Source organism: Bubalus bubalis, chromosome 10 (genome assembly GCF_019923935.1).
Source record: "Bubalus bubalis isolate 160015118507 breed Murrah chromosome 10, NDDB_SH_1, whole genome shotgun sequence".
Classification (NCBI taxonomy): domain Eukaryota; kingdom Metazoa; phylum Chordata; class Mammalia; order Artiodactyla; family Bovidae; genus Bubalus; species Bubalus bubalis.
Window position 1 is genome coordinate 69538033 of NC_059166.1, and position 17522 is coordinate 69555554.

At 39.5% G+C, this 17522-nt stretch overlaps 1 protein-coding gene across 1 annotated transcript in view; it reads right to left on the reverse strand.

Moving 5' to 3' along the window:
• Window positions 1–2307: 2307 nt before the first annotated feature.
• The window catches only part of FRK (fyn related Src family tyrosine kinase), a 99884-nt gene continuing 84669 nt past the window's right edge, over window positions 2308–17522 (reverse strand). The window contains exons 5-8 of the mRNA XM_006055673.4: window positions 15260–15418; window positions 6459–6640; window positions 4627–4792; window positions 2308–4247 (exon numbers count right to left, since the gene is read on the reverse strand). Coding sequence (XP_006055735.1) covers window positions 4039–4247; window positions 4627–4792; window positions 6459–6640; window positions 15260–15418 — 716 coding nt within the window. The 3' untranslated portion in view covers window positions 2308–4038. The remainder of the gene's footprint in view (window positions 4248–4626; window positions 4793–6458; window positions 6641–15259; window positions 15419–17522) is intronic.

Below are 17522 nucleotides of genomic sequence, written 5' to 3' on the forward strand. Positions count from 1 at the left end.
GGAGGTAAATTTAACAAGAGCTGGCTCATTGTAGGAGAATTCAACTTATCTTTTCCTGATCCTTTTATTCTATACAGGGAAAGAAATTTATATCAGTTTAAAAATCTATTCCTGCTTCTCATAACTGAATCTATTATTTTTCTCTATGATCCATCAGGTAAAAACAAGAATAATAGATTGGTTTGACAGAAACTAGAACATAAATGTCTCCAAGAATCAAACGTGTTAAGTCAAAGGGTTTCAGGTAGTATAAAAACAAGAAAGGATAACCTTATTTTTACATTTCAAAATCGGACCTTATGAAAAAATTTATTGTTATTAGCTACTGCAAAAAGAAAATGATATAGTAGTTGAATTTTCACAATGAAATGGGAATATTTTAATTCATTTCTGTATATGTTCAATCAGGATTGAACTCCTAGAAATAATCTCAAAGAAAATGAGCTATTTTCTTTTAATTTCTAATAACTGGCTATTTATAATTTGCTCTTTGCATTAGACTCTTTGACTTTAAGTAATTGAAGTTGCCTTCAGTTCAGATCAGTTCAGTCGCTCAGTCATATCTGACTCTTTGCGACCCCATGAATCGCAGCACGCCAGGCTTCCCTGTCCATCACTAACTCCCGGAGTTCACCCAGACTCACATCCATCGAGTCAGTGATGCCATCCAGCCATCTCATCCTCTGTTGTCCCCTTCTCCTCCTGCCCCCAATCCCTCCCAGCATCAGGGTCTTTTCCAATGAGTCAACTCTTCGCATGAGTGGCCAAAGTACTGGAGTTTCAGCTTTAGCATCATTCCTTCCAAAGAAATCCCAGGGCTGATCTCCTTCAGAATGGACCGGTTGGATCTCCTTGCAGTCCAAGGGACTCTCAAGAGTCTTCTCCAACACCACAGTTCAAAAGCATCAATTCTTGGGTGCTCAGCCTTCTTCACAGTCCAACTCTCACATCCATACATGACCACAGGAAAAACCATAGCCTTGACTAGACGAACCTTTGTTGGCAAAGTAATGTCTCTGCTTTTGAATATACATAGTCAAATAATTAGAAAGATTAGTGTTGACCTTCCCTTACAAATATTTGCTATTCAATAATCCTTGTGGCTCAAACCGTAAAGAATCTGCCTGCAATGCGGAAGACCAGGGTTCAACCCCTGAGTCGGGAAAATCCCCTGAAGAAGGGCGTGGCAACCTACTCCAGTATTCTTGCCTGGAGAATTCTATGGACAGAGGAGCCTGGCAGGCTACAGTCCATGGGATCGCAAAGAGTCAGACACCAATGAGCAACTAACACACACATACTCACACACACACACACATAAAGGAACCAAATGACTCTATAATTGTTAGCTCCACATGGCCCATTTTACTTTCAAAAAGTTTAAGTGTATATACACACACACTATTATATGTATATTGCATAGCTACTTTATTCTAGGGGACTTTCTCCTTAATGGACACCTACCCAGACTTCTCTAATTTTATTCAGATAAGTCAACCTCCCAGCCTGTCTCCAGAAAAGGTACCCATATTCCCAGCTTCAGTGGCAGAACATATTCTGAAAAAAAAAGCAAAAGTGTTAGTCGCTCAGTTGTGTCTGACTCTTTGCGACCCCATGGACTTTAGCCCACCAGGCTCCTCTTTCCATGAAATTCTCCAGGCAAGAATACTGGAGTCGATAGCCATTTCCTTCTCCAGGGGATCTTCCTGACCCAGGGATTGAACCCAGATCTCCTGCATTGCAGGTAGATTCTTTACCATCTGAACGACCAGGGAAGCCTAGAACTTATTCTAAGTCAGCACAAAACAGTCTGTTATTGGTCTAGGGCTGGGCATATGACCCCAACTTGCCTTAAAAGAAAAATAATGATTTTTATACAAGCTGAAAATGCAAAGACAGAGGCTTCCCATTTTTCTTGCTGGATGGAGAAAAGGCAACCCCAGTTGGCTCTGATGGCCATCTATGATCATAGGAATGAGAACAATGCTGATGGCAGAGGGAAGGTTGGGAAAGGACTTCAATCTTTGTTAACACCATTGATGGGATCCCCAGGTGGCCACTGGTAAAGAATCCACCTGCTAGTGCAGGAGCTTCAGGTTGGATCTCTGGGTCTGGAAGATGCCCCAGAGAAGGAAATGGCAACCCACTCCAGTGTTCTTGCCTGGGAAATCCCATAGACAGAGGAGACTAGCAGGCTACAGTCCATGGGGCCTCAAAAGAGTTGGACAACAAGAGCATCACTGAATTGCTAATGGTATTGTTCATGAAACCCTGTCTCCTTTGTTAAATAACAAAAATGCAACTGAGTAAATTTAAAGATCAACTTGGCTTTATTCAGTGATTCTTGAATCAAGACCGCATCTCATTTAACAAATAGAAAACAGGTAGGCCATGCCATAGAAAAGGAAGGACTTTTAAAAACAGAAAAGAGGGTGGGCAAAGGAAGTTATTAGCCAAGAATGGATTGTTTTGGACATAGTTGTCCTCCTAAGTGGGATGGAAGGGGTCTATCATGAAGATTACCTCCCTCGTGCTGGCCCAGTGATTCCAGGTTGACTGGTTGGTTAAAGGTTACATTCCTGGGAGAGGCTGAAACTGCAATTAGGTTAAGTGTTAAGTCTAGGTTTGCTGACATGGGGCTTAGCATGAGTGACTCCCTATCCGGGGCCTGTTATCTCCTTTTTAACCACTTCTGTCTTCCAATTAGAGTTACAGATTTACTTAGTGCTTAATCTACTTTGTGTTGGGGCTTCCGTAACTGCTTAGAAATGCTCTTCCTTCCCTTTAAAGAAAGAAGAGAAAATATACTCAAAATATTCTCAATGTACTCAAATTTTCTTATTGTTTCATTCATATTGCTTTACATTAGAAGATCTTTGCATATATATTTTGATTTGAAACCTTCTTTGAGGACTGTCTACACTTATCTAATGAGGCACAAAACTTGATAAACCAACTGCTTAAAAGAAAAAAGATTCTTGCAAAGGTTAATTAAAACTTAAGATGAGTAAAAAATCCTTTTGGCCTAATCAGACAAAAAATACAGTTTTAAAACCAAGGTTATGAAACCTTATTATTCCTGATTCTTACTCTCTAGATCTGAAGCAGAATTTGACCTGTCTTGTAGTCAGTTTGAAAATCTGGCCTATATGCCAAAGGTACATTTTTTTTAATTATTCAGAAATCCTAGGTCATAAAACAATCCTACTGATCTCCTCTCATTTTCCTGAACTATTTTGATACTTATTTCTCAGATCTTGCAGGCTATTACATGTTTCTTGCATATTTCCATAGATAATAAGTCATCAGCTTTGCAATCTGATTCTTAACATTAAGAGACTAAAACTAATGTAGATGAATCTCAGATGACACACATCGAGGTATAGAAAAATTCCATCATTTCCTTCTACAAAATGAGGGAGATTTTAATTCTTTTTCTCAACAGCTGCTTCATTTTTTTATGCATAGAAAAAAATATGTGCAATTACTCCAAGTACAATCAAGTCATTTAACATGGCTTTGCCATCATTGTAGTTACAGGATATTTTAAATGAGAAAAAAAAAATCTCAAAGCACAGGTCCTGCTGTGCAGCAAAGCAATCAAATTCCTTCATAATAACAGTCTGATGGGATTCTGCAATCCAAGGAATAATGAATAACCACTTTAATCAGTAAACAGGAAAACGCTACAACAGTCACTGAGTAAAAATTGACTATCATCTCTTGATCCTCTTGATCGGCATTTCAAACAATAAATAGAAATGTATGTCTCTTTTAAAAAGAAAAATAACTCTGTTTAGTACGTTTGATTTGGCCAGGCAGTGGGGAGATGATATTTCATCCTAGACTGTCCTTCAGTATTGCCCAGTTGGTAAAATGCACATTTAATCTTTTTTATATCATATGGCCAAATTTACCTTATCACTTGAACATGTGAAGAGAAATTCATTTTTACAGTTGGTTAATATGATTGTATTGCTGAACTGATTATTGGGTTTTATTGCTGCTTCATTATTTGTTCTTCCTCTTCAGTGTTCCTCATAGAAAGTTATTTGTATCCGAATATGAAGACTCTGTTACAAAATAATCCTCAAATTTCCAGTGCAGTGTCTCAAATGTTGGCCGGTCCTTAGGCTCTGCATTCCAGCACTCCAACATGATATTGTAGAATTGCAATGGACAGTTAGATGGTTGAGGGAGTCTATAGTTTTGACCCAACATCTGGATTACCTGAGCACCCGTCATACCTAAAACATATACAATGGAACCAACAAAAAACAAATTGAAAATCAGAGTCTTAAATCCACAGATACTGATACCCTAGAGGACAAAGCAAATTGACTTTTTTGGAGAAACTGTGACGTCCACCATTCTCTTCCCAGGCTGTCAAGACTAAATCCTGCAGCAAGTACTGTCTATAAGACTGCAATTCAAGAGCAAAGGATAAGGAGGCAATAAAGCACCTCATTAATGCAAATCATTATCATCAAATTTTATCTATTATGCTCCCACAGGCGCATGGTGTGGTCAGCCTCATAACTCTGCCCTCTAAGTCTGGGCAAAGCAGTTAAAGTCACACCTAAGTAAGTGACCTACAGCAGAAAGGTCCACTTTAGAATTACTTACCACTATAAGGCATTTTGCCATAAGTAATGATTTCATAAAGAAGGATTCCAAATGACCACACATCGGACTTAATGCTGAATTTATTAGTACGAATGGCTTCAGGTGCAGTCCACTTCACCGGCAGCTTTATTTCGTGTTTAGATTCATAGATGTCTTCATTCTCTACCTGTTAATGCATTAAGGAATCAAGCCAAGTTAAAGTGGTATTTTTTTTGGCCACCCTCATTCGTCTGTAATCTACTGCTCATTAAAATATAGAGGGAAAAGATTCAAAATGAGTTTAGTTCAGGTGATAAGTACAGCAGCAAATTAGTCATTAATGAAACATTATTTGAAAGCCTGAAGTGAAAGTGTTAGTGACTCAGTCCTATCTGACTCTTTGTAGTGCCCTGGCTCCTCTGTCCATGAAATTCTCCAGGCAAGAATACTGGAGTGGGTAGCCATTCCTTTATCCAGGAGGTCTTCCTGACCCAGGGATCAAATCTCCATCTCTTGCATTGCAGTCAGATTCTTTACCATCTGAGCCATCAAGGAAGCCCTATTTGAGAGCCTGTGTATGCATGCTAAGTTGCTTCAGTCGTGTCTGACTTGCAGTTGCCTGGACTGTAGCCCACCAGGCTCCTCTGTCCATGGGATTCTCCAGCAAATAACACTGGAGTGCGTTGCCATGCCCTCCTCCAGGGGATCTTCCCAACCCAGCGATGGAAACCAAGACTCCTGTGGCCCCTGCATTGCAGGTGGGTTCTTTATTGCTGAGCCACTGGGGAAGCCCTTTGAGATCCTACTATGTGCTAAAAGTAGTACTGGAAGGAGCATTATATTACATATGGGAAATTCGTCTGTGATGACACGGGTTTTATACCTGGTCTTTAACAAACTAAAAAAAGTGAAAACAAAGCCTTTTATTTTTTTTAATTTACTGCTGGTATTGAAGAGCCACTGACTTTGAGAATTACCATGTAACCATTTTCTAATACTGAAAAGTAGGATCCAAATGATTTAAATTACTATATCAACTCACTGGGGATCTAATTATTTTACAAAGAGGAAAGACAACTTCATAAAGATCAAAAGAGAATCATATACTTGTGTTTCATGCTCCACACTCATATTTTAGGATATAATGCAGAAATAAACATTTAAATTCAGAGAAAAACAGCTAATACTACACTTTCCATATCAGTGTCTTCTGGCCTGATGTCACAAAATTGAGGGAAGTAGGGGGAGGCAGTATTTTAAAAACCAATGATTGCTGTAGAGTTCTGGCAGCATGCATATTAGTCTGGCACAAAGTGAACAACAATACATACAATGGCTATACAAAGTGTGCTGCTTATAAATAAACAAAGGCAGACAGAGGCTACTGTTGTTTAGTCGCTAAGTCACGTCCAACTCTTCTGAGATCCCATGGATTATAGCCCACCAGGCTCTCCATGGGATTTTCCAGGCAAGAATAGTGAAGTGGCTTGCCATTTCCTTCTCCAGAGGATCTTCTCGACCCAGGGACTGAGCCCACCTCTCCTGCATTGCAGGCGGAATCTTTACCACTGTGCCACCAGAGACTGATACGAAAAACTGATCATTAATTCAACCACAAACTTAATTACATACTTTCCCATGTGGTTGGTCATTGTTTTCTCTGTTTCTTTCAAATTGATGAAGAAACAGAAATAGAAGGTAGTTTTGCCTGTAGGGCCTTGGTATCCCGACATGATCTATGGACCACAGGACTCTCAGAAATATTGTGGAAAAAACAGCAGGAATACTACTAGTCTACTGGCCTGTGAGCCTTTTGACTCATTACCAACTAATTAAAACAAAGCCAAATCCACCTTAAAAACTCTGGCAAGTCCAAAATCTGCCACTTTGTAGATATTATGTTCCCCAACAAGGACATTTCTGGCAGCCAAATCTCTATGGATATAGTTCTGAGATTCCAAATAGGCCATTCCAGAGGCAACCTGGGCTGCCATGTCTACCTGCTGCGTCAGATGGATTTTTGATCCAGCATCATCTAGGCAAAAAGAGAAAATAAGAGGTTCAATTTGGAGAATATTTGAAATATTGAAGCAAATTCTAAGAATTCTGATGACTGAGCTCCCAGTGGGAGTAAGTGCCATCACACTGATCTGTTGAGAAAATAAATATAATCAGTACAAGCCGTTCTATTTCCTGTGAAGGGTTAATGAGGCAGCAATTTTCAGAGTTCAAACACATTTCAAAGCTGAGTCCCTCCCTTCCCTAAATGAACATTACTGAGAGAAAGGATCAAAAGTACCACATTATCCAAACACAGCTATAAATATCTGAAAGAGTCCAGCTATTGCCATTTTGAATACCACATGTCACCGACTCATCTCTTCCTGGAAATTATTTGGTTGCCTCTGGATTTCTTTCATTGTATAGTTTGCTTTAGTCTTTGAACCTAAAAATAATGCTAATTTGCATGGTTGAGCCAATGAAAAGGTCTCATTCTTCCATCATATTGTTCTTAAAAACTAGCTCACAAAAAAATGAAGGCTCTATATGTGTAGTTATAAGCTGTGTATATTACATTTGTACTCCATCAAGTTTGATGCATGTGTTAAAGTTTCTTTCTTAGTCTGTTATTCTTAGAATAGGTTGCTCGTCTCTTGAGGCATGGTATACCTTTCATAGACATAGTTTCTCCTACTGCTGATTCTGCATAATAAAGTATAGGAAATTTATATAGTAGAGCCAGTCTGATAATTATAGAGAGATTAGTGTTATCTTATGATGACTTTGTGAAACAGTGTCAGCCATCCCTGGATAGTTGAGATGCTATACTGTTAATAGATACCTTCAAATTTTTGGAGAATTGAAATTGTCTCACATAAACCCAAACTATCATTATCCTTGTCTGAATAAGCCAAACATTACCAAAAATGCATTGAATTTATGGTCAAGAGTCTTACACACAACTCCTGACTTGAGAGGTAATTACAGTACAAGCGGGGGAACACTGGTTTGAAGCTAGAGTGCCAGCTTTGAATCAGGGCTCCACCTTAGATTTCTTCCTGACTTTGGGCAAGCTGCTTAATACTCCTGTGCCTCAATTTCCCCATATATACAGCAATAATTATCATTACCTCATGGTGTGCTTAGTCGCTCAGTCGTGTCCGACTCTTTGTGACCCCATGGACTGTAGCCCACCAGGCTCCTCTGTCCATGGGGATTCTCCAGGCAAGAATACTGGAGTGGCTTGCCATTCCCTGCTCCAGGGGATCTCCCCAAGCCAGGGGTCAAACCCAGATCTTCCAGATTGCAGGTGGATTCTTTACCATCTGAGCCACCAGGGAAGCCCTTACCTCATGGGATTAGTTGTTAAAAGAGAATTAAAATGAGTTAATACACGTAAAGCACTTAAAATAGTACTTGACATAGGAAGAACACAGTCAAGTCTACCTGTTCTTATTAGCTATCATTGCTGCTGCCTAATCAGAATTAAACAGTTTAAGATTTGTGAAACTAGAGATGCATGTGGATTACCCAAGTGGAAATGTCTAAAAGAAGACAAGCATATGGTTCAGAAGCTCAAAGGAAAGCATGTAGCTAGAGATATGGATTTAAGGGTCATTGTTTATGGGTGGAAGTTAAACATTAAAAGTTGCTGAGATTGCTGCAAGGTGATAGAATCATGAGAAAGGCCAACATTTACAGTGGGCATAGAAAAATAAACCTGCAAGAAAACTGAGAGGAATCAGCCTACAGAACGAGAGAAGGACCAGAAGAGAACATCCCAACAGTCAGAAGTTTGAGAAGAGAAAGTCACCACTAGTGTCAAATAACCCCAGCAAGATGAGAACTAAAAAGCATTTCCTAAATACAGCAATTAAGAAGTCATTGGAGGCACTGGTGACAGGAGAAAATCTCACTGGAGACGGGGTATAAAGGGTGAAGGGCTGAATGGGAATTGAGGACATGGAGATAGCAAGAAGAGAAATCAATTTCCAAAAGCCTAATCAAGAAGGGAAAATAAGAAAACACTAGCAGAGGAAAATGAAGTCAAGGAAGAGAGAGCAATTATCATGAAGTTCATGATAGTGAGGGATCGTCATTGATAAGGTACTAGAGCAGTTTCTGGAATGCTGAGTATCTTATTCTTCATTTGCATATCGGCTGCATAGTTGTTTATTTGCTCACTTTACAATTACATGATAAATATATATGTAGAAAGGACATAAATCATACATGTTCCATTCTACATGCCTGTCATCTTTTATAATTAAGAAAACGAAATTAAATAGAGTCAAGGAAAGTTTTCAAATGAGAAAGACCTAAGCATTGTGTGTGTGTGTTTAATACAAGCAGTGTATTTAAATAGGACTTGAGTAATATTGACTTATGCCAAAGCCTTTGACTGTGTGGATCACAATAAACTGTGGAAAATTCTTCAAGAGATGGGAATACCCGACCACCTGACCTGCCTCTTGAGAAACCTATATGCTGGTCAGGAAGCAACAGTTAGAACTGGACATGGAACAACAGACTGGTTCCAAACAGGAAAAGGAACACGTCAAGGCTGTATATGGTCATCCTGCTTATTTAACTTATATGCAGAGGACATCATGAGAAACGCTGGGCTGGAAGAAGCACACGCTGGAATCAAGATTGCTGGGAGAAATATCAATAACCTCAGATATGCAGATGACACCACCCTTATGGCAGAAAGTGAAGAGGGACTAAAAAGCCTCTTGATGAAAGTGAAAGAGAAGAGGGAAAAGTTGGCTTAAAGCTCAACATTCAGAAAACGAAGATCATGGCATCTGGTCCCATCACTTCATGGGAAATACATGGGGAAACAGTGGAAACAGTGTCAGACTTTATTTTTCTGGGCTCCAAAATCACTGCAGATGGTGACTGCAGCCATGAAATTAAAAGGCGCTTACTCCTTGGAAGAAAAGTTATGACCAACCTAGATAGCATATTGAAAAGCAGAGACACTACTTTGCCAACAAAGGTCCATCAGTCAAGGCTATGTTTTTTCCAGTGGTCATGTATGGATGTGAGAGTTGGACTGTGAAGAAGGCTGAGCACCGAAGAATTGATGCTTTTGAACTGTGGTGTTGGAGAAGACTCTTGAGAGTCCCTTGGACTGCAAGGAGATCCAACCAGTCCATTCTGAAGGAGATCAGCCCTGGGATTTCTTTGGAAGGAATGATGCTAAAGCTGAAACTCCAGTACTTTGGCCACCTCATGCGAAGAGTTGACTCATTGGAAAAGACTCTGATGCTGGGAGGGATTGGGGGCAGAAGGAGAAGTGGACGACAGAGGATGAGATGGCTGGATGGCATCACTGACTCGATGGACGTGAGTCTGAGTGAACTCCGGGAGTTGAGGATGGACAGGGAGGCCTGGCGTGCTGCAGTTCATGGGGTTGCAAAGAGTCGGACACGACTGAGCGACTGAACTGAACTGAACTGATGACAAACTTAAAGCTAACATCATACTCAATAGTGAAAAGCAGAAAGTTTTCCTCTAAGGTCCAAAATAAGGTAAGTATGCCCACTCTCACCACTTCTATTTAACACGCCAGAGCAATCAACAAGGAAAGAAAGAAAGTGGAAGTGAAGCAGTAAAACGTTAACTATTGGCAGATGACGTGACACTGTATATAGAAAATCTTAAAGACCCCATCAAAAATACTCCTAGAGCTAATAAATAAATTCAGTAAAATTTTAGGATACAAAATTAATATACAGAAATCTGTTACATTTCTATACATTAATAATGAACTATCAGAAAGAGAAGACAATAAAACAATCCTGTTTACAAGCAAATAAAAAGACTGTGGCCTTGGTGAGAAACCCTGAGCCAGGAGACCTGGCTCATCTGCACCTGGATTCCTGATTGCAAAAGCTGTGAGGAAATAAATGTTTGCTGCTTTAAGCTACTAAGTTTTGGGGTAATTTGTTGTGCAGCAATAGATAAAAGTTTGATATTCGGAAAATAATATCAGTGCTATGTATACAATTTAAAACATGGACCATGGGGCTTCCCTAGCGACTCAGTGGTAAAGAATCCACCTGCCAATGCAGGAGACACGTACTTGATCCCTGATCCGGGAAGATTCCACATGCTGCGGAGCAACTAATCTTGTGCTCCACAACAACTGAGGCTGTGCTCTGGAGCCTGGGAAGTCACAACTGCTGAAACCTGCATTCCCTAGAGCCTGTGCTCTGCAACAAGAGAAGCCACCACAATGAGAAGCCGTGCACAGCAACTAGTGAGTAGCCACTGGCCACAACTAGAGAAAAGCCTGGGCAGCAATGAAGACCCAGCACTGCCATAAATAAATAAAATTATTTTTTTAATGGATTATGGAGCCAGATTTCCTGGGTTTGAATTCTCACACAACCATCTTGAATAAGTTACTATACTTAACCTCTCCATACTTCAATTTCTTCAACTGCTAAGTGGGGATGATAATGATAAGAATTCATGAGGTTGTTAGAAGAATGAACTAAATTAATACTTGTGTATGACTTAGAAACATTCCTGGCACATAGTAAGTGCTATATAGTTTTCTTTAAAGAAAAAAATTAAAAATATATGCTCCTCTCCTACCACCATCCCATATGGTTGATTTCCAGTAAGTCACCTCATCTAATACTCAGAGCAACTACAGGAAGTAGTTTGCCCTGTTCGATAGGGATTCCTGGCACTCAAAGGAACAAATAATTTTTTTAAATATTTTATTGATTGATTGATTTTTGGCTGCCCTGAGTCTTCCTTGCCGTGTGGGCTTTCTCTGGTTGCCATGAGCCGTGGCTACTCTCCAGCTGTGGTGCACAGGCTTCTCACTGGGGTGGCTTCACTTGCTGGGGAGCGCAGGCTCTAGGATACCTGGGCTCAGTAGTTGGGGCTCACAGCTTCCAGAGCACAGACTCAGTAGTTGTGGTGCAGGGGCTTAGTTGCATGTGGAATCCTCCCAACCAGGAATCGATGCATGTCCCCTGCACTGGCGGGCGGATTCTTAACCACTGGACCATCGGGGTTGTCTGGTAATAAATTGCAGAGATTCAAATCCAGGATATGTTGGAGACTGAAATTTTATGACTCAAATTTATTCTATACTGCCTCTCTAAAATCCGCCTTACACTCCAGAGCACCCAAAAATCAGGGGCTATGAAGAGACTTCCATTCATACAAACAGTAAATAGCTCTATAGTTTTGTTCAGTTAAAGGATATCTCAGTGAAAACATTCCTGTCTGCATCAATCCACTAGGTGGACTGTCCGTGAGAATGATGAACTACATGCTGGAGCTTGATTCGTAGGAAAAGAAAATATACTGACATATACTAGATGCTCTACAAGTATTTATTGGAAAGCAAACAAGCCCAACTAAACTTAAAAAGATGCAGGTATTTATCCTCTTTAAGTTTCAATAAGAAATACCAGGCATCAATTACCCACAGTGCTAAAGTTTTTGACAGGCTTCTCCCATTTTGGAGAAGTTTATTACAAAAAAAAATATTCAGCCAAGCTTAGGGACTACAAAGATGGTTCTATAGAAAAATGTGTTATTTCAACTATCAAATACAACATCTAATCCTATTACAGTGGATATAAAAAGGTTTTCATTGACAGGCACAATAGTGAAGGAAATTGAGTAATACATTTCCTGCCCTGAAAGAGTGCAGTGGCCCAGGAACCTCAGAGCACACTTCTAATACAACAGCCACATGTCAAAACTGATATAAGGGTTCACAGACCTGCGACAATTTACATCTGCAGCAAGGAAATATTTTCATTATGTTCCATTACTCAAGAGCCTTTCAGCTTAATAATATTTATCATGATGGGCTGTTTAAGAGTGGAAGATTCATTTTAAGATCACTTTGTTGAAATGAAACCCTCTTGATTGGGAAGGAATTGCCTCTAATAAACACACCTTCATTACTCCCCCTGGCAACTAAGAATCATGGCAAATGAAGGCCTTTGTCAACTTGACCCTGATGGCTCAACCCAGAAGACAACAGAGTTCATGCTCAACCCTGAGTAAAACACAATGGCCACAGAAATCCTCAATGTCAAAGGAGTCTGCAACATAATATAAGTGTACCTGGCATTCAAGCTGAATATCAAGAGTCTTAAAACAAGTGTAACCCCAAGTCCCAAATTAGGTTCACAATAGCCCCAACTTAATCTATTCATCATTTATTCATTCAATTAGTCAACACACAATTAGTGCACACCTTCTGTGCCCCTGACATTGTTCAAGCACTAAAACTGAGTTGTATTTTAGAAGAGACTAAAAATAAGCTATCTAAATAAACCATTCATTACAAAATGAGTAGGGGCTTCCCAGATGGCTCAGTGAGTAAAGAATCCACCTGAAATGCCAGAGACTTAGGAGATGCAGGTTTGATCCCTGGGTTGGGAAGATCCCCTAGAAGAGGGCATGGCAACCCACTCCAGTATTCTTGCCTGGAGAATCCCATGGACAGAGGAGCCTGGCAGGCTACAGTCCCTAGGGTTACACAGAGTCAGACACAATTGAAGGGACTTAGCAGCCCAGCTATTGTGTTAAGAAGAAATATAAGGGGTCAAGAACCTAAAGAGGGACATCAATTAGAAGGCTACTGCAAAATCCAGGAGAGGGTTGATGATGATTTGCACTGGAGTAGCAGTGTTGAGAAGTGGTAAAATCCTGGATATATTTCAAAAGCAAGCCAGTGGGATTTGCTGGTTGGTCTGACATAGGATCTGAGAGTAGAGAAGACTGAGATAGTAAGCCTGTGTGTTGGCATCATGAGAGAAGGAAAAACCTCAAGAGGGGCAGGTTACCGAGGATAATATCAGAGATTGGTTTTTGGACATGTTATTTTGAGATATCCAATAGACATATGTAATGGAAATGAGGGCTATTTATAAACTTTTGTTTTTTTCTTGCTCTTAAGCACTTTAGAGGGTTGTGCTCCCCTATCCCTTTGACTTGATTTAACCAAATGAACAGTGCACAGAAGTTACCTCTGTCACTCCTGGTCAGAAATTTTAACAGACAGAATGAGATTAGTCATATTTCCTGCTCCTGACAAGGTGATCAACAGACCTGAGACACTAGCCAGTCTACTTTTCATATGTAGCATGAGCAAGAATAAATACTTGTGTCAAGCCTCTGGGATTTGCAGGAGTTCATTACTGCATTATACCCACATTATCCCACATCATCCAGACTGATACAGCATTCACATAGAGAAGTTACAAAGGCAGTTGGATATATGACTCTGAAGTAATGGAGGGATATGATTTGGGCAATTGGTAACACATAAATGTTACTAAACAATAAGAGTGTTGAGATTAGCAAGGAATCTAGTGATATTGCAAAAGAGTTTTGGAAAATCCCAAGATATCCAGAGGTAGGGGAGATGAGGGAAATCACATAAATTGAGAAAAACCAGAAAGAAATAAAGGAGAAAAGGCCACTGGATGAAGTGTCCCAGTAGCCAAACGAAGGTAGTGGTTCCAGAAGGAGAGAGTATCCATTGAATTGAACACTGCTGTTAGTTTTGAGGACTGAGAATTGACGTTGCTGTTTAACAGCCTGAAGGCTTATCATTTGACAAAACATTTTTGTTAGAGATGACCTGAGATGGCTCCTATACTTTTGTCCTTGGGGATAAGGCAAAAGGAGTCAGTGCTGAGGTTAGTCTCCCAATGATGGGTAACACAATACTGTTAAATATGATATATTTATGCAAGGGAGCTAGGTATACTTTTTGTTTTTAACAGTTAGCAGGTCTTATGCTCTTTGTTCTTATCTAGTTTTGCAATTTAATATCACCAGCTTCACCAGTCACCCTGAAATAAGAAAATTCTCCTATCTTTCTGACATCTTTGTTCTGTTTTTCTCACCTCCCTTTACCTCATACATTGTATCAGTCCCACTCTGGCATGTCAAGAAAGTACAGAAAATGCCTGTTCTTTAAGCATGAATTGTTCTCTCAGTACTTGATCTCCATTTCTTTGAACATCTCATTTTAATGCTTATAATATTGTTGTTTATTAAATTATTCATTTGTAATAAACAACCAAAAATCTACAGCACCCTTGCGTCTTCTCAGACTACAGGAAGCAGATGTAAAAATAAGGTAATAGTATGTGTCTGCTTTTTAGCCTGAACATTCTTATGTTTTCTAGCAGTTGGAAGTATTTTAAATACCAACAAGCACAGTGTTGTCAAAAACTGGCAAAGACAAAAATGAGGGTAACTTTCCCTCCCTTCCCCACAAAATAGTCTATGTCTCCTAATTCTGGGCCATTGGAAAATACTGCTCCATGACTGATATTGTTCAATTACTTACTGTAGGAAACAAAGCATCAGGCAAAACATCTATTCTTCAATTTTCACATTGCATTTAAGTACTCTGATATGTCTATGGTGAACAGTTTGTTCTTCCACTACATAAATATTTTTCCTCCCTTTGAGTACACAGCATACAGCCTATTAAAGAGTAGTTGAGCAATTCAATGTTAAGACATTCATTGTCACAGATATGCCATAGTAAATATCCTTTGGGTTATAGAAGGCTTGCTAAATTGACATTTATAGGATTCGCTAAACTAAATTCCTCTTTTTTTTTCCTTTTATTAAGTCTTCAGCTTACTTTGGAGATATTCTTGCAGACTTCCATGTCTCATCAACTCGGTAATAATATAAATTGGATCTTCTAAAGTGCAAACAGCATAAAGCTGGATAAGCTTTGGATGTCTTAGGTTCTTCATTATCTGTGCCTCCCTCAGGAAGTCATTTGGATCCATTGAACCTGAAACAAGAAGAGGGGAAAATCACTTTATGTTATTGAGGCATTCCTGTCCTCAGAGCAGCCTGGTGGGAATCACCGAGATTGCTTCCTGCCTCTCAGTAAAGTAAGAGCACTGGTGTCACAAATCTTCAGATTTATCAAGGAAGAGAATCAGTTCCACCAGGGCAACCTAATAACTGGTGTGTTGGTGCATCAGGGCTGTGCAGCTTATGTATTATGACCTGTCGGTGAAGAGAGGTTGCTTCAGGTCCATATGAAAAATGAATGAAAAAGGAGAGACTGATTGATAAAGCAGTCTAATTGATAAAGCAGTCTAATTGATAAAGCAAGGCAGGCATCTTAGGAACACAAAGAGAAGACATTCTATTAACATGAACCCTGGAAGACACTGAATGTTTAATCGCTGCAGTGAGTTTTTCTGCCCAAGATCCAAAGACTAATCATTGCCCTGTCCTTGGTACCTACTGCAGGAAGAGCTGGATAACTATCCTAAAAAACAATGACATTCTACCACGTTTGTGTCTTTAATTCTGTAGGGACATAGAGTATAGGCCAAGCAGAAAACAATCATGGGCCCCTCCCACAAATTAATGTTTTTTTCACCACTTGAAACTGCATTCCACATTTTCTCATGTATTAATACCTCCACAGTTGGAGTTTTAATAGCTTGATAAGAGAGACATCGGAGCCTATTTTGAAGACTCATCTAAGTTAAATTGCATTTATATTGGCTCGACTCTGACTCACCATGCAGAGTGCCAAGTAGTTACAATCACATAGAATTTAAGAGAAAAAAGGCTACCTGGAGTTTACATTTCATTAGTCATTTTATTTTTTTTTTTGTCTTTTTTTTTTTTTAAACTTTACATAATTGTATTAGTTTTGCCAAATATCAAAATGAATCCGCCACAGGTATACATGTGTTCCCCACCCTAAACCCTCCTCCCTCCTCCCTCCCCATACCATCCCTCTGGGTCGTCCCAGTGCATTAGTCATTTTAAAATCTTTTATTTCTTATACAATATGATGTTTCAGACTCACTGATGTAATTGAAGGAATTCTGTCATTTCACCTCTCAGTATTCACTATAGATAGTGCAAACATTTTCAGTGATGCTCAGAGAGTCCATTTTGTTCCTTATTCTCTCGTTTTGAAGACTTCACAGCTAATATTTGAACCTCAAGCATGGATAAGCTTTGACCCTCCAAGCTAACACTCTGACTTGTTCATTAATAAGGCTATTTATTAATAGCCTTATTAATGAAATGCAGGCTATTTCACAGAGGCAATCTATCCTTTGGTATGCCATCTGAGACTCTAGAAGTTCACTACCCAGGCTCAATCAAGCCCTACCTCACTTTGTGATCTTGAACAAATTACCAAACATCTCTGAACTTCAGTTTCTTCATCTCTAAAACATGGCTAATAATTCCACCGACATCATAGAATCAATGTCAGGGTAACAGTATTGTCTGGCACATGTGTTCAATGAGTGTTGGCCATATTTGTACTATTATTAGCAATCACATTCTTAGGTAAACCAAACAGATCAACTATAAATATCTCTTCACTGAGTAAGGAGAAGAGGCAAGGACTTACAGAGAAAGAATATGGGGAAATGGCCTATTTTCTTCTCCATCAATTTTTACTGAGCTCCCTCATTTCAGTTTCTACCACTGGTTTGCTCCACATAATCAAATAGGATTAAAGTCTTGAATCAAGACCTAATTTAAGACTGTGGCAAAATGGAGCTAAGAATAAAAGAGGCACCCACACCATAATAAGGGACCACTTAGGGTTGTTATAATTAGTTTGGCCTATGATCAATTACATATATAGTGGGATCATGCCCCCACCCCCAAATAATCTGATTCATGAAGTTACCAGTGAGAAACTTCATTCAGACAATTATGATCTTCATTCAGACAATTTATCTACAATACGTTTTTATGTTGATGCTTTGGGTGGTCATCAGATTCATGGAATACAGGCCACTTATGTATGTGTATGTTTTAGTTGCTCAGTTGTGTCCAACTCTTTGTGGCCCAATGGACTACAGCCTGCCAGGCTTCTCCGTCCATGGAATTATCCAGGCAAGAATACT